The sequence below is a fragment of the Halteromyces radiatus genome, assembly GCF_025201355.1.
Source record: "Halteromyces radiatus strain CBS 162.75 chromosome Unknown BX664scaffold_1, whole genome shotgun sequence".
In the NCBI taxonomy this organism is placed as follows: domain Eukaryota; kingdom Fungi; phylum Mucoromycota; class Mucoromycetes; order Mucorales; family Cunninghamellaceae; genus Halteromyces; species Halteromyces radiatus.
This window is the reverse complement of record NW_026251687.1, coordinates 473,357-496,926: the sequence shown is the minus strand read 5'-3', so window position 1 is coordinate 496,926 and position 23,570 is coordinate 473,357. Positions and strand designations below refer to the sequence as shown.

General features: G+C 33.6%; 7 protein-coding genes across 7 annotated transcripts; 2 read left to right on the top strand and 5 right to left on the bottom strand.

Moving 5' to 3' along the window:
* Positions 1–14: 14 nt before the first annotated feature.
* On the bottom strand, positions 15–2,111 carry BX664DRAFT_319243 (arginyl-tRNA synthetase). The gene is made up of 5 exons (XM_051542901.1): positions 1,830–2,111; positions 1,464–1,776; positions 1,233–1,394; positions 477–1,176; positions 15–414 (listed from the first exon to the last, which is right to left on the bottom strand). The coding sequence occupies exons 1-5, from the start codon at positions 2,037–2,039 to the stop codon at positions 93–95; spliced, it is 1,707 nt and encodes a 568-aa protein (XP_051404215.1). The 5' UTR covers positions 2,040–2,111; the 3' UTR covers positions 15–92.
* Positions 2,112–2,303: 192 nt separating this feature from the next.
* On the bottom strand, positions 2,304–6,368 carry BX664DRAFT_309690 (uncharacterized protein; the record flags this gene model as incomplete). Its single annotated transcript, XM_051542526.1, has 9 exons — positions 2,304–2,651; positions 2,762–2,886; positions 2,973–3,325; positions 3,430–3,544; positions 3,603–3,729; positions 3,805–4,077; positions 4,131–5,574; positions 5,642–6,058; positions 6,127–6,368. 9 exons carry the CDS (start codon positions 6,366–6,368, stop codon positions 2,304–2,306), a joined length of 3,444 nt encoding a protein of 1,147 aa, XP_051404214.1.
* Positions 6,369–8,895: 2,527 nt separating this feature from the next.
* Positions 8,896–11,191, top strand: BX664DRAFT_271357 (calcium/proton exchanger). Its single transcript, XM_051541142.1, has 13 exons — positions 8,896–9,121; positions 9,187–9,230; positions 9,315–9,399; positions 9,499–9,536; positions 9,624–9,687; positions 9,765–9,937; positions 10,033–10,053; positions 10,130–10,191; positions 10,259–10,312; positions 10,384–10,415; positions 10,480–10,522; positions 10,595–10,853; positions 10,929–11,191. Exons 1-13 carry the CDS (start codon positions 8,902–8,904, stop codon positions 10,989–10,991), a joined length of 1,158 nt encoding a protein of 385 aa, XP_051404213.1. The 5' UTR covers positions 8,896–8,901; the 3' UTR covers positions 10,992–11,191.
* A 424-nt stretch (positions 11,192–11,615) lies between these two features.
* Positions 11,616–13,581, top strand: BX664DRAFT_319232 (uncharacterized protein). The gene is made up of 8 exons (XM_051542900.1): positions 11,616–11,903; positions 11,977–12,020; positions 12,096–12,108; positions 12,175–12,299; positions 12,362–12,534; positions 12,631–12,844; positions 12,926–13,012; positions 13,084–13,581. Exons 1-8 carry the CDS (start codon positions 11,714–11,716, stop codon positions 13,306–13,308), a joined length of 1,071 nt encoding a protein of 356 aa, XP_051404212.1. The 5' UTR covers positions 11,616–11,713; the 3' UTR covers positions 13,309–13,581.
* Positions 13,582–13,601: 20 nt separating this feature from the next.
* BX664DRAFT_319225 (uncharacterized protein) lies at positions 13,602–17,895 on the bottom strand. The gene is made up of 8 exons (XM_051542899.1): positions 17,510–17,895; positions 17,404–17,440; positions 17,198–17,315; positions 15,871–17,133; positions 15,494–15,797; positions 14,263–15,415; positions 13,795–14,198; positions 13,602–13,728 (listed from the first exon to the last, which is right to left on the bottom strand). Exons 1-8 carry the CDS (start codon positions 17,849–17,851, stop codon positions 13,684–13,686), a joined length of 3,666 nt encoding a protein of 1,221 aa, XP_051404211.1. The 5' UTR covers positions 17,852–17,895; the 3' UTR covers positions 13,602–13,683.
* A 186-nt stretch (positions 17,896–18,081) lies between these two features.
* On the bottom strand, positions 18,082–19,198 carry BX664DRAFT_319224 (ribosomal protein L14-domain-containing protein). Its single transcript, XM_051542898.1, has 4 exons — positions 19,083–19,198; positions 18,704–18,811; positions 18,321–18,572; positions 18,082–18,249 (listed from the first exon to the last, which is right to left on the bottom strand). The coding sequence occupies exons 1-4, from the start codon at positions 19,086–19,088 to the stop codon at positions 18,196–18,198; spliced, it is 420 nt and encodes a 139-aa protein (XP_051404210.1). The 5' UTR covers positions 19,089–19,198; the 3' UTR covers positions 18,082–18,195.
* A 335-nt stretch (positions 19,199–19,533) lies between these two features.
* On the bottom strand, positions 19,534–23,295 carry BX664DRAFT_271349 (chitin synthase 1). Its single transcript, XM_051541141.1, has 11 exons — positions 23,229–23,295; positions 22,585–23,148; positions 22,297–22,492; positions 22,168–22,220; positions 21,738–22,079; positions 21,382–21,678; positions 21,100–21,279; positions 20,877–21,020; positions 20,730–20,813; positions 20,057–20,674; positions 19,534–19,964 (listed from the first exon to the last, which is right to left on the bottom strand). The coding sequence occupies exons 2-11, from the start codon at positions 23,137–23,139 to the stop codon at positions 19,875–19,877; spliced, it is 2,559 nt and encodes an 852-aa protein (XP_051404209.1). The 5' UTR covers positions 23,140–23,148; positions 23,229–23,295; the 3' UTR covers positions 19,534–19,874.
* Positions 23,296–23,570: the final 275 nt, after the last annotated feature.

The following is a 23,570-nucleotide window of genomic DNA, read 5'->3' as shown; positions in this document are numbered from 1 at the left end:
AAAAAGAATCATCCGTTTTTTTTTTTTTAAGAAAGGGATAGAACTATTTTGTATTCCATAATTTTTATTATCATCTATACTAAAAAATCTAACTACATTTTTTCCAAAGGCCGGATCCCCAATAAAGTCATGCCGTTGTACAATGTGATTCTTGCCGCCCAAAACAAGGCCATTCTAGCCTCGGCTAAAGCAGGTTCGGAGCCCTTGACACGTAACGTATGACTTGCCAAACTGGTTGCATGCGAGAGTTTGAATAAATAGTTGACAATAGTACATGGTTCCAAAGTATCAAAACTAGTTTGTACCACCTCGGGAAAATAAGAGATTGTCTGTATCAATTCAAAAGCTTCTTGTTCTTTCAATAATGAAGCATCAAATTGATCTGTCACTTGAATGTTTGTATGTCGTTCAATCCTAAAATCAAAAAAAAATAAATAAATAAATAATATAAAAAAAAGGGGGAAAAAATACTTTACCCACAAGCGCGTGCATGAGCATATTGTAAAAAGACACCTGTATCACCACGAGCATCTGTCATTCGATCCCATGCAAAAGTATAATTCTTGTTGCGTTTTGATTTCATATCTTGAATCAAGATAGCACTGATGCCCAATTGATCAGCCACCTCGTTGTTGTTATTTTGATCCATATCCTTATGTTGCATATAATCCAAAATGGTAGATTGAGCTGTATCCAGAATATCCTGCAGAAATACCGCGGTCCCTTGTCTTGTCGACATGCCATTGATCCTGCCAAATGATGCATGTAAAAATCCAAGTGATCCAGTCATCAATGATGCACATGCAAATAATTGTTTAAAGTATTGTTGTTGTTCTGTACCCACCACATAGATCGCTTTGTCAGAACTGTATTTTTCCTGCCGCATCAGTATACTTGCCAAATCCCTTGTCAGATACAAAGATGTACCATCTGCTCGTTGAATCATGGCCGGTTCTAGTCCTTCCTTGCTCAAATCCACTGCCAAACCACCATCATCCATTTCTATCACCTTGTTTTTAGATCGTAGTAATTCATACACTTTGGGAATATAATCGTTCACTTGTGATTCACCAGAATAATCTTCAAATTCAATACCTAATCGGTCATAAATCTTTTCATACGATGCAATACTAAGATCCCTAAATCGTTGCCATTGACTTAAAGCTTCCTTATTCCCTAAATAAAAAGGATGATAAGTATATAAAGATCCACGTATTTTTTTTTTTTTTTACCTTGTTCCATTTCTTTAAAGTAGTTGTTGGCTTGTTGATGAATGGATGGGTTCATTTCTGCCTCTTGATTGATTTTCACATAGACTTGATAAAGATGATGAATAGGATCAGACTCTAACAATTGTTGTACACCATACTTTTCAAATCCTACCGCCAGTAATCCTATATATATATATATATATATATGTTAGAAATGAGCTGTCTTTTATATATACTATATATTCATTTTACCATATTGTTTGCCCCAGTCACCTAAATAATTGATCCCAATGACACGATAACCCATGACAGTATGGATACGTTTAATAAAGTTGCCAAGAATAGTACTTCGTAAGTGTCCAGCATGGAAAGGTTTGGCGATATTAGGTGAGCTATAATCAATAAGTACGGTTTTATTCTTGCTGGTTTGATGAGCCCAACCATATTGTTCCTTTTCTTCAAATACTTGTTGTAAAACTGATTGAGTGAATGCTCCTGGTTGTAGGTGAAAGCAGAGTTTGGGTCCCATAGCTTGAACGTTGGCAAGCTCTGTATTGGCTTGAATCTAATTCATAAAAAAGTTAGACATGCAATGATTCTTTTCAATATAAAACATACTTTACTGGCTATATCTTGACACCATATGGCAGGTTGTTTTATGTTGAGATCGCCCTTCGTAGCTGTCAACAGTTGAGGAATAGACAAAGAAAATTGACCTTCCTTTTGATGTTTTGGAATCCGTAGTAATGGTAGTAATTGAGACTCTGGACATGATAGATACGGTGAAATGGACTTGACAATGGCTTGCTTGAACCGTAACATGCCCATATCGCAGGGAAAAAAAAAAAGATCTTTCGAAAAAAAGGAAAAGAAGAAAAAAAGGGTCAGGAAAGTTTGATATATTTGACGCCTGCCTTGACTGAATCTGCGGCTATTGAATTTTACTCATTCCATCCCACATTGTTCAACCTTTACAGAAGCATAAAGACAGGGAGAGAGAACACAATTCAAGAATAGAGGATAAAAAAAATACTTCTTTTTTTTTTTTACTTTTATTACAAACAATTATAAACACTAAACATTAGATTAAAATCAAATACTACAATATTTCATCAACAAGATTTGAGCCAAGGAAGTAGCACCACTAGTCATATAAATCAAATGCAAATTATATGCTGCTTCCCTTTTCAAATCTGTATCATCATCATCATCATTATCATCATCACAATCCATTTCCGTTGGTGGCCAAGTATAAATCGAATCGATGGATTTAGGAGAAGAACTATCTTGCTTTGCTGCTGAAGGTAGAATCAATGCTCGTTCATAATGATGTACTGCTAAGTGAGTCAAATTCAAGAGATGATATGCCCGGCCCATATTGAATTCTGCTTCTTGATTATGATTTCGAAGTTGGCAATAATGTGAAAGCATTTGCATACCCTATGTTCATCAAAGAAATCAGTATGATCAATATATAAATTGGGTATGAATTTTTTTTTTCTTTTCCACTTTTTTTTTTTTTTTTTTTTTTTTTTTTTTTTTTTTTTTACCTTGGTGATTTGTAAATGCCGATTGTCCGTTTTTCGTTGAGTCGATCGATGTAAATTGGCAATAGCTAATGATAATGTATTGAGAGGATCATTTGGTGCCAAAGCAAATGCACGCATATAAAAGACTATTTTGGTCATATGAGTAAAACAAAATAAAGGATGGTTGAGTATACTCGTTGTCTTTTTTTTCTTTGGAATTTAATCTACTTACTGCTAGCACCAATATAGTTCGATCCTATCATCAAGATATGACCAAACAAGGAAAGTAAACCAGGATTGATCTTTTCCAATGGTTGCATCCAATCCTTAATTTTCTCTTCTTCCATCAAATCTTCGATCGCATTATCGTACCGTTCATAATCCTCATTTTCGGTCGTACCAGATCGCATTGTTCGAATCACATCTTGAAGTTCCTTGATCTTTTCTGTTTCATCCTTTTCATTCATCAGTTGTCCATTTTGTTTTGATAAGTATAAACCGTGAAGAGCATCCATCAATCTGACACTTCGAATAAAGTATTTGACTGTATCAGCAGCTGCATAATTGAGCATATCTTGTAACCCACTGTATATTTATAAAAAAAAAAAATCAGCGGAATAGTTTAGATCATTAAATGAATATCATCATTCCTTTTTTTTTTTTTTTTTTTTTTTTTTTTTTGTCTTTACCTTGACAGAACAGCCCCATATAATCGATATGAATCCGTTTGGAATTGATAAACATTACAAAACCATCGAGTAACATCAGTAATAGTCGTTCGGTTATTGGCGATCATTCCACATCCTATTAAAAAAAAATCAATGAGTTACTTGTATTCATCTATCCCATTTTTTTTTGTTACCTAACAAGGCCAGCTTGAGTGCAGTTTTTCGATCAGAATGATTATAAATAACATCAGTAACAATAGCAGTGCGTAATACAGTAAAAGCTTCATCGCTACGATGAAGAACAGTTAGAACATAGGCGTACTACAATAGTAATAATAATAATAAAAGTAAGTATCAATGAATCATATATGTCCTTTTTTTTTTTTTTTTACTTACTTTGATAAACATATCCACCCAATCATCAAGTAAAATGCCTCTAAATGAGTCAGAAGTCAAGAGTTTTTTGGTATAAGCTTCTTGTTCAGCATTTTCATCATCTTCTTCGTCACTAGAATAAGCCATCTTTTCTTCCTGGGGTTCCGAACTTGTTGTGCGCTGTCGTTGTCGTAATCGAACTGCCATATTTTTAGCTTCATGAATGCGAAGACCAAAATTCCCAGTGTTTCTTTTCCGAGATGCATAAAATCCTTGTCCATCATGTTGCACTTTCTATAATGAAAAAGTTATTAATAAAATAAAATAATAAATCATCATTCACTTACTCTTTTATTGGGAAAAAGAACTCTTGCCGTTCTAAAATTATCCCATAATCGTTGAGCCACACGTATATATTCTCGCATAACAGTTCTATCTGTATCCACAACACAAGGTGCCATCAATCCATGTAATTCCAATATTTTATCGTGTAGAGTCAGGGCTTCTGTCTGTCGTTCATTTTCTTCACGGCGTCGATATTCTCGTTTTTGTTCACGTTCAGATTTGAGTGCTTGTCGTTCAGTACTTTCATCAAAGAGTGAGCCTTTTTGTCGAGCAGAAAGTCTTTCAGCAGTAGCCATGGCGAGTGCTTCCGTTGCTGTTGATGCATCCGCTGTTGTACGACTCTTGTCATTCGCTTCTGCTTTCGCACGCCTTCTTAATTCCCTTGTTTTCTTCATCACAAAGTCCACCAATTCCAAAGCTTCATCTTCCTTTCCTTGTTCTTCGTACACCATTGCTAAAGAGGTCATGACTTCCAAGTTTTCCGGTTGTTCATCCAATACATTCACATAAAATACCACAGCCGTTTCCAGATCACCCACTTCTCGATAACAATCAGCCGTTCTGATCAATAGGTTCACTTCCACTTCTTCTATAGTGTTGATGATCTTTTGGAATATAACTAAAGCCAAGTCATAAAACCGACGGTCCATATACGCATAAGCTACATCTTGATAAAGATCGGAATAATTGGAAGGATGTTGTTGGTATAAATATTCAAAATGTTTGGCTGCAATATTCGCTTGACCGAGATAGATCCGACATACTCCCATTCGCACACGAAGTTCCAAAGGTATATTTTGTCGTTCCAAAACAGTATCTGGGTAAGGATCTTCTTCATTATCATCATTATCTTCATTTTCATCATCACTTTCAGGTACATAATCAGAATCACTTGCATCGCTGTCATCCTTATTGTTCCTTCGTTTATGATTAGATCGTGATTGATGTGGTAAATATTCATCGTCATCATTGGGTCTATCCAACCACAAAGTTTCATGTTGCCGATTTTGTACGTGTCGTATACCAGTCTTGATACAATCGAGAGCATGCCGATAATCGTTGAGGGTCAAATAGAGTTCACTAAGCATATTGATTTCAGAATAACCCAACTTTTCACTGAAAGGATTGTCGTCATCTGCATTGTTGTCTTCCATGTGTTCAGGGTTATTTTTTGCTTCTTTGATATGATGTTCCATAGCAGCTTCATAGAGTTGAATGGCTTCTTTTGCATCACCTCTGACTAGGTAGAGTTGAGCTAGTTCGTTGATGACCTTGAAATGATAAGGTAAAATATCCAAGATTTGAAGAAATCCATCAATAGCAGCATCATTTGATCCCATACTTTTTTGTAAAAACGCCCGATCCCATAAAGCATCCACATCCAAAGGATCCAAAGCCAAAGCCTTATCAAAACAATAAATAGCTTGTCGATTAGCATTGTTTTCTCTACATATATATATATAAAGGTGTTAATAAAATGAATTGTCAAATCTTTTTTTTTTTTATTTCTTACATTGATTTGAGACCAAGTTCTTTCCATAAAGATGCATCCTTGCCACTCATATGTGCAGCAACCATTCGTACTTCCAAAGCTTTTGTAGTATTTCCAATTTCTTCATGAATCAAACCAAGAGTATTCCAAGGTTGGTGATAATTAGGAAAACGAGTAATAGTTTCTTGAAGTAGATCGATAGCTTTTCCATAATCTTGATCAACATAATAACTATTGGCTTGTCCTAAAAGATCTTTGACAGCATCTGGTAATCGTTGTTCGCCAGGTGCTACTTTTTTCAATGCTCGATGTCGTCCTTTCCCAATACTTGCCGATGCTAATAAATTATCTTCGAAATCCGCAAAGTCTTGAGTCACTTCTTCCAACGTACCGGTTTTCAATCGTTGACGCGAATCTTTGGCTGTGTCCAACATGGATCTAATTATATATTCAAAAAAAAAAAAAATGAATAACGGAACTAGTTCTTCTTCTTCTTTTATTTTTACTTTAATTCATCGTCATCAATATAATTTTCTTCATTATCGTTGTCTTCTTCGCCTTCTTCTTCAAAGTCTTCAAAGTCTTCAAACTCTTCGTCCATACCCAAAGTAGCCATGTCAAAGTCCATTCCGTCAAGATCATCCGTGTTTTCCAAATTATTCAATCCATCCAATATATCCATATGTTTTCGCTTTGAAGAGGAAGAAGTAGAAGAAGATTCTATTTGTGGATCTTTCTTATCCGTCATATTTTATTAGAATAGAATAAAATAAGGTAAAGAATGAGAAGAAAAATAAAAAAGAAAAATAAAATAAAATAAAATAAAAAAAATAAGCATAGAAGATTCTGAAAAAGATTCCCAGTTTTTCCACTAGAAATTGAGTCGGAATGTAAATAAAATGGGAAGAAGGAAAAGATAAAATTGTGAAGGAGGCAAAAATAAAATTGGGATGGATAGATGATGATTATGACAACAAAAGTATAGTGAAAAAGATATAAATAACAAAAAAATAATGATGGGTATAAATAAAAAAAGATTGTTTTTTCTTATATAAACTGTAAACATCATGCACTTTTGTCATGCGGAGAGTTGAGGAGAGAAGTTATTGTTGAGGAGAGAAGTTATTGTCCATGTCGAATAATACTTGTGAAGATACCACGGATATTTCTTGAAGCATCTATGTCACGTTGCCACAGAGTATTACAGCTAGAACAAGCTAATATTTCATACATACGTTGATGATCCTGTAATTCTAGACCTTCCAATGATTTGACACCACCCCGTGAGCAGACTTTCGATGTGTTAAATTCATCCATGTTGATAAAAACGAGTTGACCCAAAGTATCAGCGCGTTTCACACTTTTCAGCCAATTCTCCTGGTTTCCCTTTGAACACTTTCCGACCAAAACTAGCGGCACCATAAACTACTACAGGAACATTCGCTGGATCGTTATCTGTACTTGATTTTCGCCATTTGCTATTAATCATAAATATCACAAAAAAAAAATCAGCACCAGTTTTCCAATCATCCATCATAATAGCATTATTATTTTAAACTTACTTTTCCTTTGATGGAGGAGGAAGTTCATCAGTTTTTGGTGGATATCAAGACGATTATTTGCCAAACAGGCTTTGCATGGTATCAAAGACTTTTTTTTTTACGCCAGATTCTTTCTTTCCTTTCCAAAGCATCGTTTCGCCGCTTTTGTTTTCGTTTGCTTCCAGCTAATTGTCTTGAAGAGGATGAACGGGTTGACACGGAAGAAGCTTCATCATCACCAACTAATAGTCTACGTCGAAATTCTTGCTCAGCTTTATAAATAAAAATAAAAAAAAAAGGTCAGCAAAATACTTACGTTCTTTATTTCCCAAAATATACAGCACTTACCATGGCGTAACCGTATGTGCTGCTGTTTCCATCGTCTTTTTTTTTTTTTTTTTGTACATAATGATAGCATTCACGGACATTCCTTCGTAGTCAGACTTTGGTTGAATCACATCTTGATCGATGAGTCCCATGATCTGCATTAGACCGGTTGCGATAACTAGTTCTTCTGCTTCCATGATTCGAGAATGATTCAGAGAAAACTAACAGTATAAAGACAAAAAAAAAAAGGGTAAACAAAGAGATAGAGAAAAAAAGAAAAGAAGAGAGAGAAAAGAGAACCAATCAAAGAATTGGGATTACACCAAGAAAAAAAAAGTTATTATGCAAATTTGAAGACTCCGCGCAGGTGCCCAGGAACAAGTAAAAAAAAAAAAAAAAATACCCCAACAAAGACTTATCAATGTCGTCTAAAAAAGAAAGACAGAAAAAGATAAATAAATAAATAAGGTGTCATCTATAAAAAAAAAAGTTCCCCAACGAATATTTATGAATGTAGAAAAGAATAAAAAAGGAAAAAAAGAGTTTCAATAATTACTACTGTAGCCAAATAGGATAGATTGATAAATATAAGTTAACATGATGATGATGATGAAAATAATCAACGGAAGTAATCCATATCAGCATAGACGTTATTTGACTTCTCCTTTGTTGTTCGTAAATCTCTCTTTTTTTTTTTTTAGTATGATGATATATTAACACTGAATTTTTCCAAATATGACTTCCTTTGATTAGTTGAGATGTCTAAATTCGAAATTCAATTCGTCCACTAAAAAAAAAAAGTTGTAATCCGTCCCAATTGAAAGTGAAAAAAAACAGTAAAGCAATTTTTTTTTTAATTTAAACTTTTCCTCTATTTTTTTTTTTTGTGTAATTTTGAAAAATAAAGATAGTCCAGTGCAAATGACAAAGCAAAATAAAAAAATCAAGGAGTTCCATAAAAAAAAAAAAATGTGGAGTGATAGTAAAGATTGAATGTCAGCAGAGTTGATGCCAAGTGTTGTAAAGAAAGATATAACATAAAATAAAACTAAAGATGATCGTCCATTTAGTATGAAACGAAACAATTAAGCATAGTGATAAAAGTCTTCTATAGAATATTCAAGATCATGCGTTTTCCTTGTTTCATCATTAAGATAAAAGAGTGATTTTTGATGAAAGTAACACGTGTGACTCCTTTCCGGATGGCTAAAGGGTTGTTATATGTTTATTGTTGATGTTTTCTATTAGAACAATCTTTTATCGAAGTGATCGTCAGATTCGGTAACACTTAATCAAAACAAAAAGATGGATGAAGTAGTCTAATCTTTTTCAATATCCGATGACACAATATGAGTATAAATAAAGATCAAAAAAAAAAAAATCTTTTCTTTCTTTCAAACTTTATATTTTAACATGATTACCGAAACTCAACCATTACTTGGAGGAAATGAAAGAACAAAGAAATTGGATTTTTGGACTTCATTAAAAGTCACCACTTTATCATCCAAGTTTAATATATTATTGGTCTTTGTTCCTATTGCCCTTTTTGTGTCATTTATGGGATCATCAGCTCCTGTGGTATTCTCTTTAAATTTTATGGCCATCATTCCTTTGGCTAAATTATTAGGTTTTGGTACGTCATATATTCAATAAGGATCATCATTATCATACTCATATTATTATTATTATTATTATTAGCAACGGAAGAAATTGCATTACGTTGTGGTAGTACTGTTGGATCGGTAAAAAAAAAAAAAAAAAAAAAAAAGAATCAAAGAACATCAGGCATTGATCGGAGTCCCTTTTTCCTTCTTTATTTGGTTTAGTTATTGAACGCAACATTCGGTAACGCAGTGGAGTTGATTCTTGGTGTAGTTGCTTTAGATAAAGGTTTGATTCGTGTGGTTCAAGGTAGGGCAAAAAAAAAAAAATAATAATACTCCCTTTAGATTGGATAGGCGTAAAAAAAAAAAAATACTTAAAAATTTTGTTTTCTTACTTTATACTTAGCATCTGTTCTTGGCTCCATCTTATCGAACATTCTATTGGTATGGCAAGAAAAAAAAAAGACGCACCAAAGAGTCTAAAAAAGGAAACTGACTGAATGATGATGACATTTACATATATATTAATAGGTACTTGGTTTTTGCTTTTTACTTGGAGGAGCTGGTCGTAGTGAACAAAGTTTCAATATCACTGGTAAGTAGGATGATTTTTTTTTTTTTTTTTTTTTTTTACTTACATTATTCTTTTTTTTTTTTTTTGATGTCAATCAGCTGCGCAAACTTCTTCTTCTCTTCTTGCTTTAACTACGTTGTCATTATTGGTCCCTGCTGCTTTTAGTGCTACAGCTGAAACTGAAGAAGATGCTGAAGTGGGCGTGTTGAATCTAAGTCATGGTACGGCTTTGATTTTATTAGTAGTTTATGTCTTGTTTTTGATATTCCAGGTAAGAAGATGAAACGAGAAAGGGGAAAGTGAGGAATGAATAATATATATTGACGTTTCATCTTTTTTTTTTTTTTTTGTTTATCATCATTTTAGCTCAAAACTCACTCTCATTTGGTAAGAATTACCTTGAGTTTTTTTTTTTTTTTTTTTTTTGTATCTATTTACTCAACCTATTCTTTTTCTTTCTTAGTACGAAGATGAAGAAGATGAAGAAGAACAACCAACTACATCTTTGTCTTTTTCTGTTTTCGCGTAAGTTAAACTATCCAATGAAAAAAATAGATATATTTGTTCTAATTATTTTTTTTTGTGACTATAGATTAATCGTGATCGCTGCTGTTGTTTCCATTCATGCAGAATTTCTAGTAGGAGCGTAAGTTTGTCTCTTTTTTTTCTTTCAGATTCATCTGGCTCATTTTTTTTTTCCTCTTTTCTTTTCTTTAGTATTGAAGGTGTTGTATCAAGTTGGGGTATAGGTAAATATATAGAATGACGATCGTCAAAGAAATCATGCAAAGTAGCTAACGTTCATATAATTAGATGAAACATTTGTTGGTATTATTCTTTTACCTATTGTCGGAAAGTAAGTTTTTTCCTTTTTTGTTTTTAATAATAAGTATAATACTAATGATAAATAATGATTATATTATTATAGTGCTGCAGAACATGTTAGTTCAGTGACATTTGCTATGAAAAACAAGATGAACTTATCAGTTGGTATTGCAGTATCATCCTCTCTTCAAATTGGATTATTGGTCACACCAGTATTAGTGATTGCTGGATGGGCTATTGGACAACCCATGACTTTATTCTTTGATGACTTTGAAACCGTGATTCTTTTCTCTAGTGTATTGATTGTGAATTATCTTATTCAAGATGGTCGATCCAATTGGTTGGAAGGTGTTCTACTTTTGGTAAATGACAGAAAAAGGAAAAAAAGGAGGGGGGAAGCAATCCATTAATGGTCTTTTTTTTTTTTATAAATATAGTCATCCTATGCTATTGTTGCTTTAGCCTTCTATTGTCATCCAACAAGTCGTGGATCTGATTAAGGGGATCATCCTTGATCACCTCTTTTTTTCTCTTTTTATATATATCTTTTTTGTTTATATCTATATACATATTATATATTTACCTCTATTTGTTATCTCAATAAAAAAAAAATACAATGTTTTTTTTCTGTTTATGCATAAAGGACATTTGATGTGTATATCAAAAAGTAAAACTCGCCTTTATAATGTCTTTATTCAAGAATCCGAGATTTTAATAGACGCTTTTTGGCATGTGGCCGTGCAGTTTACCATATGGATCATATCAAGACATGTGAAGTGATAGTTTTTATATACATACACACACACACACCATGTGCCTTAACTTTTTTTTTTTCTTCTTTTACTCCTGCATTTATGTAGTACAAAATGGTGAGTCTATAAGTTTTATTACCCTCAAAAATGGCATCTAAATATAAAAAGATCAATAATCATAATCATAATATATATATAACATAAAAAGAGAAAAATGATCTAGGAATTGAATAGTATAAGGTAATCAAGGTATACAAGAATACCTTATTTGTGTGACAACAAAGAAAAAAAAAAGACAGTGTGAGTGTGTCCATGAACAAATATGGGTGGATTGGAAAATTTCACAAACCGCTATTTCCACTCTTTAAGGTGAAAAAAGTTGTAAAAAGTTTTTTTTTTCACCTCCTATACACTTTCTTTCGTTCTCTTTTTTCTTCTTTCTTTTTTTCACTTTTGCTTTTTCTTTTTATATGGTCATCATGACCAATTCAGTATATACTTCATCAACTATTAAAAACGAACAGCATGAAGATCCCGACTATATGGATATCAATCCCGACGAAGTTGAAGCTGGTTCTATTCTAATGTCTTTGTCTCAACATAAACAACATACTCAACAAACTACTATAACTAATACTATGTCTATTAGTAACTTATTAGGTATAATATAAAATAATAAAAAAAAAAGAGAAAAAGAAGGAATCACTCACTTTCCCCTTCCCCTTTTATGCAGGCAACAACGACGACGAAAAAGTAGAAACTTCCAATCGTACTCAGGTAAATAATAAAAAAAAAAAATACATAATAACCTTTTTTTTTTATCTTGTTATTAACAAGTTTTATATTCTATAGCTAAAAATGGATGGTAATAAAATAAAATAATAAAAAAAAGGAAATGCATCGATTTTAACTTATTCCTTCATACCAACAGTTCGAACCATCATTACACCAACGGAAGGTACAATGTATGAAAAGAAGGAGATGGCTTGTTCGAGATGTACTAAACTTTATTTTCCTTTAAAGATATGCATCGGTACCCTGAAACAACCAAACAAAGTAAGTAAAAAAAAAAAAAAAAAAAAAAGAGAATATATGCCTTTCATTGACATACATTACAGGTAAACTCACCCTTTATTCTTATTTCGAAAAAAGTACCACCAGCATATCCTGAAAAATCACAATCCGGTATTGAGGATATGCATGCAGCATCATATTCTCTCCCCATCGCATCTACACGCATTAAATCGGATTCTCTTGCCAGGAACTTTAGTGGACAGACATCTCTAGAAAGGTAAAAATTTTTTTTTATTATATGCAGTCAAATTACATAATCTTCCCCTTTCTCATACTCTTTCTTCCCTCTTTTTTTTTTTTTTTTATGCATTAGTTCTACTTGGCAACAACGGTCTCCTGCGCATACTCATTATACACAGCAACAGGAGCAACGACATCATCAACAACATCATCTACAATGTCAACAGCAGTATCAAAGTCATCAACATCAACATCAATATCATCAACAGCAATATCATCATCAACAACAACAACATCATCAATATAATCAACCTCCTTCTTATTCTCAACAATCATTTCAATCTATGGTAAAAGAAAAAAAAAAAAAGGAGGGAACATCTGATATAAACAATCACCTTGTATTTTTCTTCTTATTTCTTTGTTGATAGAAAAACAATCCCAAAATTCGACGCAATATGCTTCATGCATTCATCAGCTACATGACCTATTCAGATATGGCACGTCAGAAATCAAATGTAACAAATAAATAAATAAATAAATAAATAAATAATCATCATCATGTCACTTACTTTTTTTTTTAATATAGAGATCTATATCTTATCCGCATGCCAATCCTCCTATAAAGCAGCATACTGAACACACCATGCAACAACATCCACCTTTGACTGCCTTCTTAAAACATAATGTCGATCCTCATGTTATTCCTTCCACTCCACGACCGCAGCAACCTCCATTGAATCACTCACATCCTTCTTATCATTCTCCTCCTCCTCCTTCTCAATATCGATATCCATACCCTCATCTTTCTTAACCTTGCTTTCATTCCATCATATTACCTTATATACTTTTTTTTTTTTTAGTTATCAGTTAGTCTACCTCTCTCTCTCTCTCAATTTTCCTCCATTTGTGTTAAGTAGAATCACAAGCGAAAAAAAAAAAATCTTCTATAGTCAAATAAAACAAACTAACAGCTACATTTATAAAAAAAAGAAAAAAAAACCAATCGTTTCTTTTTTTCTGGGGAGTTTTTATTGATGTTCGATAGTTTGATGATGACAAATTGTGTATGGGAGGAAAAAAAAAAAAAAAAAAAACATGTGTATATAAAAATGTATAAATATATAAAGGAGAAGAATAATAAAACTAAAAAAAAATAAAAAAAAAAAATGACAAATAAAAAAAAAGTTTATGCACGGGGATATTGACAATAACGATCCTTGATACTAACCACCTATATATATATATATAAACATCAAGTTAATATTTTTTTCCTATCATCCTTTGAAATATAATTTACCTCTATAACACCTTCAATGGAAGTATTGATATGATATTGATATTCATTGACACCATGAACAACATGACTTTCCAGCACCCTACCCTTATAATGATGTTTTCTTGCATGATCCCAAACCAATTCACTACGTTGCCATTCAAAATCAAAAGGAGGAGTACCGACAAGATCAACCACAGCCTGAACCATATCACCATCTTGGATACTTTCAATGATATCATGACCACCACTGACAAGAGATGAAGGCACTTGATGGATTTCACTTCTTAATTGTTTGGGGAACGATTGACATTTGTTACGTTGATTACCAACAGAAAGAATCGTCAAGTTACCAGGTTTATCTGCAATCATCGATAATTTGGTAGTAGGTGATTTCACTTTTTCTTGTCGACCATTAAATTCGTACGCTACAAAAAAAAAAAATTAGGCTATTTTTCTCACAAATCATAAATAATAATAATAAAAATTTACCAATGGTAAATGGTCCTTCGCCTGATAAACTATATTCTAGTTGATCACCCACACAAACTTCACCACAAGCATCAAGAGGAGTAATAGTTGCAATGCCAAGAGCATCAATCACCATCATAGTATTGGGAAGACCATCCACATCAGAAGAACATCCATTCGCATCTTGAATTCGGATCAACTCCACATAATATTTTCCTGAGACTTCCAAAACACCAGGTAAATCCAAGGCAAACCGAGAGTTTTCAATATCTTTCAATACAATATAATCCTTGCTATCTTGCTGGCTCACTCGAACAGAGACTGTAAAAGGCGCTTGACCTGTGGCTTCCACCCAAATAGGATCTTCAGCCGACGTCAACGTTTCACCAACACACATCATACGAGGGGACGATACTGTGGCAGGCTTACCAGAGAATTTGACAGTAGGTGATGCATGAACAGTTTGTTCCAATTGCACTAATGGAGAAGGTGTGAAGGGATGTTGATATCGTTGATCAGATAACTTATTGAAGACATATTTGTATTTGCCAGCAACATCTGTACGAAGAGGAATACGAGTACTGGTCAGACCAGTGGTCATTTCTTGAGGATCCAGCTTGATGCCATTATCACGACGGCTAAACATACTTGAAGAAACAGTGAGATCGCGACGGAAAGTATCGTATGCACAGGTAAAGGGTCCATGGCCAGTAAACTTGACATTGATGGTATCATCCACATGTTGACAGATAGCAGGACGTTCATAAACATCGTTGGCAAGGAGAGTGGCTTGATCTTCAGGAATAATCAATGCTGGTCTTTCCATCCATTGTACAATATAATCAGGTCGTAAGGCATCACCTTTACAGATAGAATCAGTTACCGTCAATAGTTCATATCGGCCAACCTTGTTGACAGTGAGATCAGAGTTTGGATCAACAAATGATTTGGTGTAAGTATTGTCATTCTTGCCATTAATATGACGATAGGTAATTTCCCATGGTCCTTCACCAGTCAGACGTAAAGGTAAGTTGGTAGTTTCTCCTTCCGCGATATACACCGTTTTGTCCTGTTTGTTTTCTGAGTAGAAGAAAGCCATGGGGCGATCACGACGAACATCAATCACAACATCTCTAGAATCTAACTCCTTGCTACATCCATTTGCATCTTCAATCTATTATAATATAAGAAGTATATATAAAAAAATGAATAATTAAACAATTGATTAATTATATATATATATATTACATACCTTGATCAATGAGACAATGTGACGACCAGCAGTTTCAAATGGAGGAAGTGAAATATCATAATGATCACCTGTGACAACTTCAGAATGTTCTTGCTTATCGTAGGCCCAGACCAAAGTAAATGGAGCAGCACCTGCCAAGTTGACTGACAAATTCATTTCTTCACCTAAACAAGTACGTTTACTAGTTAATTTTTCATCAAATTTGGCATCAGGTTGGGGATGAACAGTTTGTTTGATAGGTGGAATCTTTGGATCCTTAGTGTAATGACCATCAATCAATGTCTTGAATTCATATGTATAATCACTATAGTTATATCATTTTTTTTTTAATTTAAAAAAGTCAGTTCCACATCTTTTTTTTTTTTTTTGATACTTACCCACTGGATGTTGGCAAATAAGTGAAAATATGACGAGAACGATCAGTTGAGATTTGTCGATCCACAGTTTGTTTACGTCGACCATGATTCTTGATCACAGAGTATTTCAATGTGTAAGGAGGAGCACCTTGGAAATCAGCAACAAAACGCATTCCAATTTCACTACCACTGGAACATTCAGAAGGAATAGGAGTATGTTGTAACTTGACAGAAGGTAAAGGAGGTTGAATCACTTGACAAGTAGAAGGGAAGAGTACATCACCTTTGCAGAATTGATCACTGATAGAAATAAGTCTATATTCACCAGGAGATTTCACTTCTAATGTAGAGGTACCATCATTCTTGATTGTGATTTGCTTTGTTTCCACTTTCTTGGTATCCATTGTTGCATCATCACTGACATATTCATAGGACACAGAGTAAGGACCAGATCCTTTAAGTTGTATAGGTGCACCAACAGAATCTTGCCCGATGAGTAACTTGACTGGATCTTTTACATTACAAGTGAATTGGATAGAAGGAGGACCATGGACTGTGAACACTTGCTTAGGAAGGGATGAAAGATCAACCACATTACCTGCACCATCCACTACACGTTTAAGTTGATATTCGTACTGTTGTGTTTGATCGAATGTTAAGTTGAGTTGAATAGAAAGAAGTTGACGAGATGCCCAATCATAATTTGTATGATAAGAAGGAGTAAAGAATGAAGGATCAGCATCTTGTAAACCAGCAGTGAAACGAGTCAATGGAGAGTCAAAGGAAGGAGCAGTAGGTTGAATATGATCCAATTTCAAATCCGAGACAGAACTACCAATGCGACGAGTATATTCAACCTTGAGAGGTGGCACACCTGTTACATCCAATTGTACCGAGTCTTTATCACCTTTGCAATAATCCGAATAGCCAGAAGCTTGAAGACGAGCCATAGGACAAGTGAATACAAAGGCATTTCTAGAGTAAAGTCGAACATGAGCACCATCCTTGCTGATAATTTTATCTAATGAGTAAGCACCAGGTTTGTTGACACGTATATAGTAGTATTCAAGACCTTGTCTTCCCTGACCAATTTCTGTTGCTCGTTGAATCTTATCTTCAGAGTAGCTGTGTTTGTTGGTTCTTTGAGAGTCAAAGTCGTATCGTGATACCGAGATTGATTTTGGGATCGTGTTGTTCAGCACAATAGGAATATATATATCAGTTTTCCCCACTTCGTTAGACGATAAGCAGAAATATTCATCATTAGGATTTAATTTTGCAGTACTAATAATAACAAAAATGAAGTAAGAATTTTATTATAGTTTGATATTCTTTCATAGAAACTTACCCATATGGTAAAATATGTACAGTATGCTTTCCCAAAATATGCGTAGGGTCGAAAATAACATCCTTGATATCAATCATTTTGGCGCGCGATACACTGAGTTGTTTGCCCAAGGATTCACCTATAAATTCAAAAAAAAAAAAAAAAAGGAATATAATACATATTAAAAAAAAAAAAGTAAATTATAAGTTGATTTTGTTTTCAATTACCTAATAATAGCTTGATGAGTCCACCACCGAAGAGAAACTTTTATAAAAGAAAATGTCAGTCATGATAATCATAATTCAAAACTTGATCTAGGTTTTTATACTTTACCTGTGGTCCAACAAAGATCAAAACATCAATGGTTGACAGAAAGATCACTAAAAGAATGGATTTCAAAGAAGAGAACTGTAACCAAGGAATCCGGAATACATATAATACAAAAATAAAGGTTGCATCCAAAAACCACCACCATAATAAGATGCCGTTGTATTGTTCAGGGTAAGTAGCTGTGTAGGTTCGAAATGCGTAAAAGATCTTGATTGTTTGTAAAGTTCCAAATATAATAGTTGCCACCAATCTTTGAAGAGGGAAATCCATAAAGGATGAAGGTATCAAAGCACGTTGATGTGCAAGCGTCGTAGCCCTTACTGTTTGCCGCTGTCTTTCAGGCATTGAGTAAAGGGTGTGAAGTGTGAAACTGAACAATCAGTATAAAGAAATAAGAAACAGGAAAGAGGTACGAAATTAGTTGAAGTAGCGCGTTTATTTTGTAAATACAAGAAAAAAAAAATTAAAAACAGTGAGCCAACCAAAGTCATTTTTTCAAACACAGTCATCTCAAGCAGAAAAAAAAAAAAAAGGGCCCAATTGTAATCCTTGACAATATACATATACGACGATCATTCTTTTCTTTTCTTTGAAATACAACAGCTTGTTTATTATAAGACTATGAAATAACCAAAGGATAAAACAAATAATGAATCATATAAAAATGGGATAAGCATACTAAACTAAATTTAAGCAGCTTGCTTCTTGGCTTGATGGATGGCAGAACCGACAGCAAAGCGACGCTAGAAAAAAAAAAAAAAGAAAAGAAAGAATAAGTGAATGGGTTTCATGATAGCTTTATGCTTCTACTTACTTGAGCCTTGAACTTTTGAACCTTGAAACGGTCAAAGTCAGACAAAGAGGCACGGGTCTTGCGAGTAGCGATCTTTTGAGCCCAGGCAGACTTTTCCCAGTTGGCAATAGCATCAGACTTGGCCAAGTACTTCTTGACAACCTTTTCACCAGCACCACGAGGAAGTTCCTTGACGACCAAAGGAGTCAAAGTCAAATGGTTGTAGGAGAAAGCTTGACGAGCAACACCGGTGGTAGGACCATCGATGAGAGCCTAATAATAATAATAATAATAGAAAGGATTCAGTTGATTTGTCTATTGTTTGTTCCATATATCGTTCATGTATGTCATCATTTCCTCCTCTTATTCTTCTCCAAGTACAACATTAATTATCCATCACTTACACGGTTGTGATCGACGATATCGATAATGACAGCCAATTTACCGGCATCGGCACCAGAGTTAAGGAGAACAATACGACCAACTTGGACTTCACGTTTGAATGCACCTTGCTATATAAGAAAAAAGAAAAAAAAAAAGAAAGAATGAACCAGTTAGTAAGAATGTCATTATCATTTCCTTCCATGATGACCCATCCACTCTTTCATCCATTCACTGTAACTGAATCTTAAAAAAGTTCATTCGTTACATGACTGAAGACATATCCATCCATCCATCCATCCATCCATTCATTCATTTTATATAACGATTCGATATTATCGTCTTCCTAAAGATCATCCGATTTCGTCCTTTTTTTATATTTTATCATGTGTTGAGCTTTACCACCATGGTTGATATAGTTAAGAGTCAAAGAAAGAGAAAGATTGCCCTATAGCGATGATCCAGAGACATCCTTCAACCCTCTTCAATCCTACCCATCGATTTCATTCGCCGATCGCCCGGCATGACCTTCCTTTTATGGATAACAGGCAGATTATATATAAAAAAAAAAAAAAAAAAAAAAAAAAAAAAAAAAAAAAAACAATAGTAAAATTGAGTATGATAATCAACTTGCATTAACTATGTGCATCATCTTTATTGATTATTCTTGATTATACAACATATAACAATTATCGATGGTATGATGTAAAAAAAAAGCAGAGGAGAGTGGCATGCTTGATGAAGGTCTTTCATGCTGTATCATTGTCATCAAACCATATCCTTACTGTATCATATAGTATAGCATCATACCATCATCACCACTGGCATCCATCCAGCATATAAGGAATACTGTATGGTATAATAAAATAATAATTTATTTGAGAAAGCTATCGTTTACAAAATATCATGAGAACGAAATAATAAAATAAAAAAAAAGAATTATCGTACATATAAGATGTATGAAACTTGACAATCAGAAATGAGACCCAAAAAAAAAGTAGTATGTACTGTATTGAAGAAACAAACAATGATAATAGTAAATAGAAGGGTAAAATATGATCTGTGTACTATCAAAAGTAAATACAATAAAACTATGATAAACGAATAATAATATTTGTATGCATATGGTAAAATGATAAAATAATAATAATAATAAAAAAAAGAAAGGGGATGTATCATAGGAAAAAAAGATCGTCATCCAGTGAAAATCTTGAAAACCAAATAGATACAAGAGCCCACAAAACGAATCGCAGCCAAACCAGCAACACTCCATAATAATGCACCCTAAACCAAAAAAAAAAAAAAAAAAAAAAAAAAGAAAAAAGAGAAATAAAGCGTCAATTATCCATCATCCATTTTTTTTTTTTTTGGTTTACCATATAATAATCAGCGCGAGAGTTTTTGAGACTATCACTCCAAAGATTTGAAGTATTTGTGATAGCCACTACTAAGATCATGTTGGAGAGGATCCAGCCCAACACCAAACGGGTACGGAAAGCCTTGTAGTAATCTTCTTGCTTGGTTTTAGCATCCCGATGAGATTCTTCAGCCTTGACGACTTTCCTCAAATCCAAGATAGCCTCTTCGTATTGTTCGTTCAAATCCTTTTGTTCCGTTGGTGCTTCCACTTCTACTGTATGTGTACCATCCTTGTCTTTTTTCGTCTTAACCACACCAAGATCTGTAGCTACACCATTATCCCCTTTGGTACCCCAAGACACATCGTGAGTATTGCAGAAAGCATAAATGTTGAGGATGTTGACAAAACTGGCAGACATAAGGACATATTGAATCAAACTAGTGAACATATGCCATGGATCCAAAAATAAAACACTAGCAACAAAGTACATCACATAGGTTGAACATACGGATACCAAGATATTTCGGAAAGTTGATTCTTTGAGCAGAGTAAGGAAGGTCCCTTCAGCGTCATGCCACTGCGTCACTACTGTGGTGATACTGACATATGTAATCCAACCTGTACAGAATAATAACTAGTAGATAATAATGTTAGTAATGATGTTGACTTTATAAATAATAAACACTTACGTATGCCATAATCACACTAAGACACACCATGATGACAGTATAAGCAAGTTTAAACCCTTGAGGACGATTACCCAAAGCTAATACCTATTCATAACATATATCAATATAAGAAAGAGAAGAAAAATATTATGTAAAGAATAAACTTACAAATTGAACCACCAACAAAAAGAGATAGATATAATTAAGAATAATATGAATGATTTGACCAACGGTATCAGAGAACGGTTTCTTGGTCAAGTGAGGATCATAAATAGCCGTACTCATGATATAGAAGACCAGATAATAATTACCCTATTATATTAAGAGAAATGAAATAAATAAATAAATAAAAAAAAAGGTATATGATCTGATAATCTTTAATTGAACTTACCAATGCAAACCAAGAGAAGAATAGATTGACCAATTGATATAAGTCTTCTACCATGAATAAGAGTTTTCGAATAATATTATGATCAGATGACCATACTTTTCTCCAATGAACCATAGAATAGATACCAGCAAAGAAGGAACCATTGAGCCATCGACGACGTTGTGAAATAAATTCAGGTACCTATTGAGAATAAAAAAAAAAAAAAAAAAGAAAAAGAAAAGAAAAGTATAAGTCGCGGCTATTCAAAAAAAAATATTCCCTCCCCCTTTATTTATACGTTACATTATCAGGCACATCTGTTTCCCCAAAAGCACTTGATACATAATGTAAAATCCAAGATGCATCCTTTTTAGCAACCAGTTCGTAACACAAGATCCGATCTTCAGCAAGATACATATTAGCTGTAAAAATATCAGCATCAGCACCATGCATTTGTTCACCCAAAAAGTATTTTTCCAAAGGACCATGACCATTAATATCATTTTGTAATGCTTCATAACGATAAGCAGAGAACGCACCTGGTAAGACTGAAATATATCCAAATACTGATTCCAATGGTTTATCCAAAATATTCGACATCTAAAAAAAAAAAAAAAAAAAATGAGTGATGATTTTTTAATAAAAAGAAAGGTACGGACCTTGTATTCAAAGTTTTGAGCAGCCACCAATGGATTTAAAAGATAAGCACCACCAGGACCTACCATGGCTCTAATTTCCCCACATGCGCCAGCCACGTTGGTATTGATGTCAAAGGATTTCCATAAATGATAAATAGATGTATGACCAGGTCTTGTTCCGACATCCAAAAGTACACATACATTAGGTCTCAAACATGGACCAAAGGCTTGAAAGAACCATCGATGAGAATTGATCTTTTTTTGATTATTTTCCTTGAGACAGAATAATACTTGGCAAGGTACCATCCCTTTATCTGCACCTTTGAATTTCATTTCAGGGTCAATGGATAGTTGTGTAGTGTGCTTGTAAAAAATAAAAAATAAAAAAATAAAATAAAAATAGAATAAGGACATGGATAAGTACTTATTTTGGAGATGATTTATGACTTACTTCATAAATATGTGCTGTCACTGGTTTGTCACCCACGATATTTTTGGCAAGACCTAGAATGATGATCATGATAATAAAAAGGGAAATTAACATACAGATCACTATACTCCTATTTTTTTTTTTAAATACCATCTTGATAGACACCCAAAGCAGCCAATAAAGAAAGGGTTCGAGGATGAATCTTGGTTCGACCATCAGATACAATACATACAACAATCTTTTCCCAGCCTCCTTTTCCCCAAGTTTTGGATTTATCTCTTGAACATAAATGAGCGATATTTTTCATTACACCATGCATAGTACGAGCAAATAAAACTTCATCTTCCTATTATTATTATTTTTTTTTAAAATAAATAAATAAATAAAAGAAAGATATCATGAGTAAAAAATAATAATAATATATATATATATACTTACGTTGTACATGGTAAGGACAATAAATAGTTCAGTTTGACGATTCATTAATTGTTGACGTAATTGATACTTTTCAGCAACAAATTTAGCAGGATCACAAGTAGCAGCAGTATAGCGCATATGAGTAAATTCATGAGCATCACGTCGTTGGACATATTGTAAATATTTGGTAGGTACAGGATTTTCCAACACCAAGTTTCCACCTGTCAATTTCACTTTTCGAACAGTCTTGTAACGTCTAGCTTGTCTACGAGGAGCTTCACCTACATAAGGTACACCACCAGCAGAAGGAAAAGGCATATAACCACCAGATGGTTGAGCACCTCCACTCATCATAGTTGAAGAATTGTTGAATTGAATATGATTAGGTCGATTCATAGGAGGAGTAGGTGCAGGAGACATACCACTAGCTAATAAAGGCTGATTCATTCCTTCACGATGATCTTGATAACCAGAATCATAGGATTGTAATGGATGATCATTGAATCTTGTTACTGGTGGAGGTCTTGGAGAATTATTTCCATACCGATCATGATGATATTGATCATGATACGCCATTATTGTCAACTATAAAAATGACTTGTTAGTTTTTTTTTTATTTAAGTTTTTTATTTATTTATTTATTTATTTATTTATTTATTTATTACCTTTCAATAATTATAGTATATCTTATTCAGATCAAAATGATATTGATATAAAAAGTAAGAAAGAAAGAAAGAAACAAAGGAACGAGAAAAGAAAAAAAAAATGAAATAAAAGGAATACTTAATTTATTTGAGCAAACTTTAAAATATTTCAATGTAACACGAACTGTGAATGGAAACACGGTCTCTGATTGGTCGAAAAAACTAAAGGGCAAAAAAGAGTAATAATAATAATAATAATAGAAGAGAAAAAGAACACTCCCCCATGCTGATTCCACTTTTGTATAGGACATTGAAAAAGGTCCCTTTTTTTTGCATGCTTATTTTACTGTATTTAGGAAATAA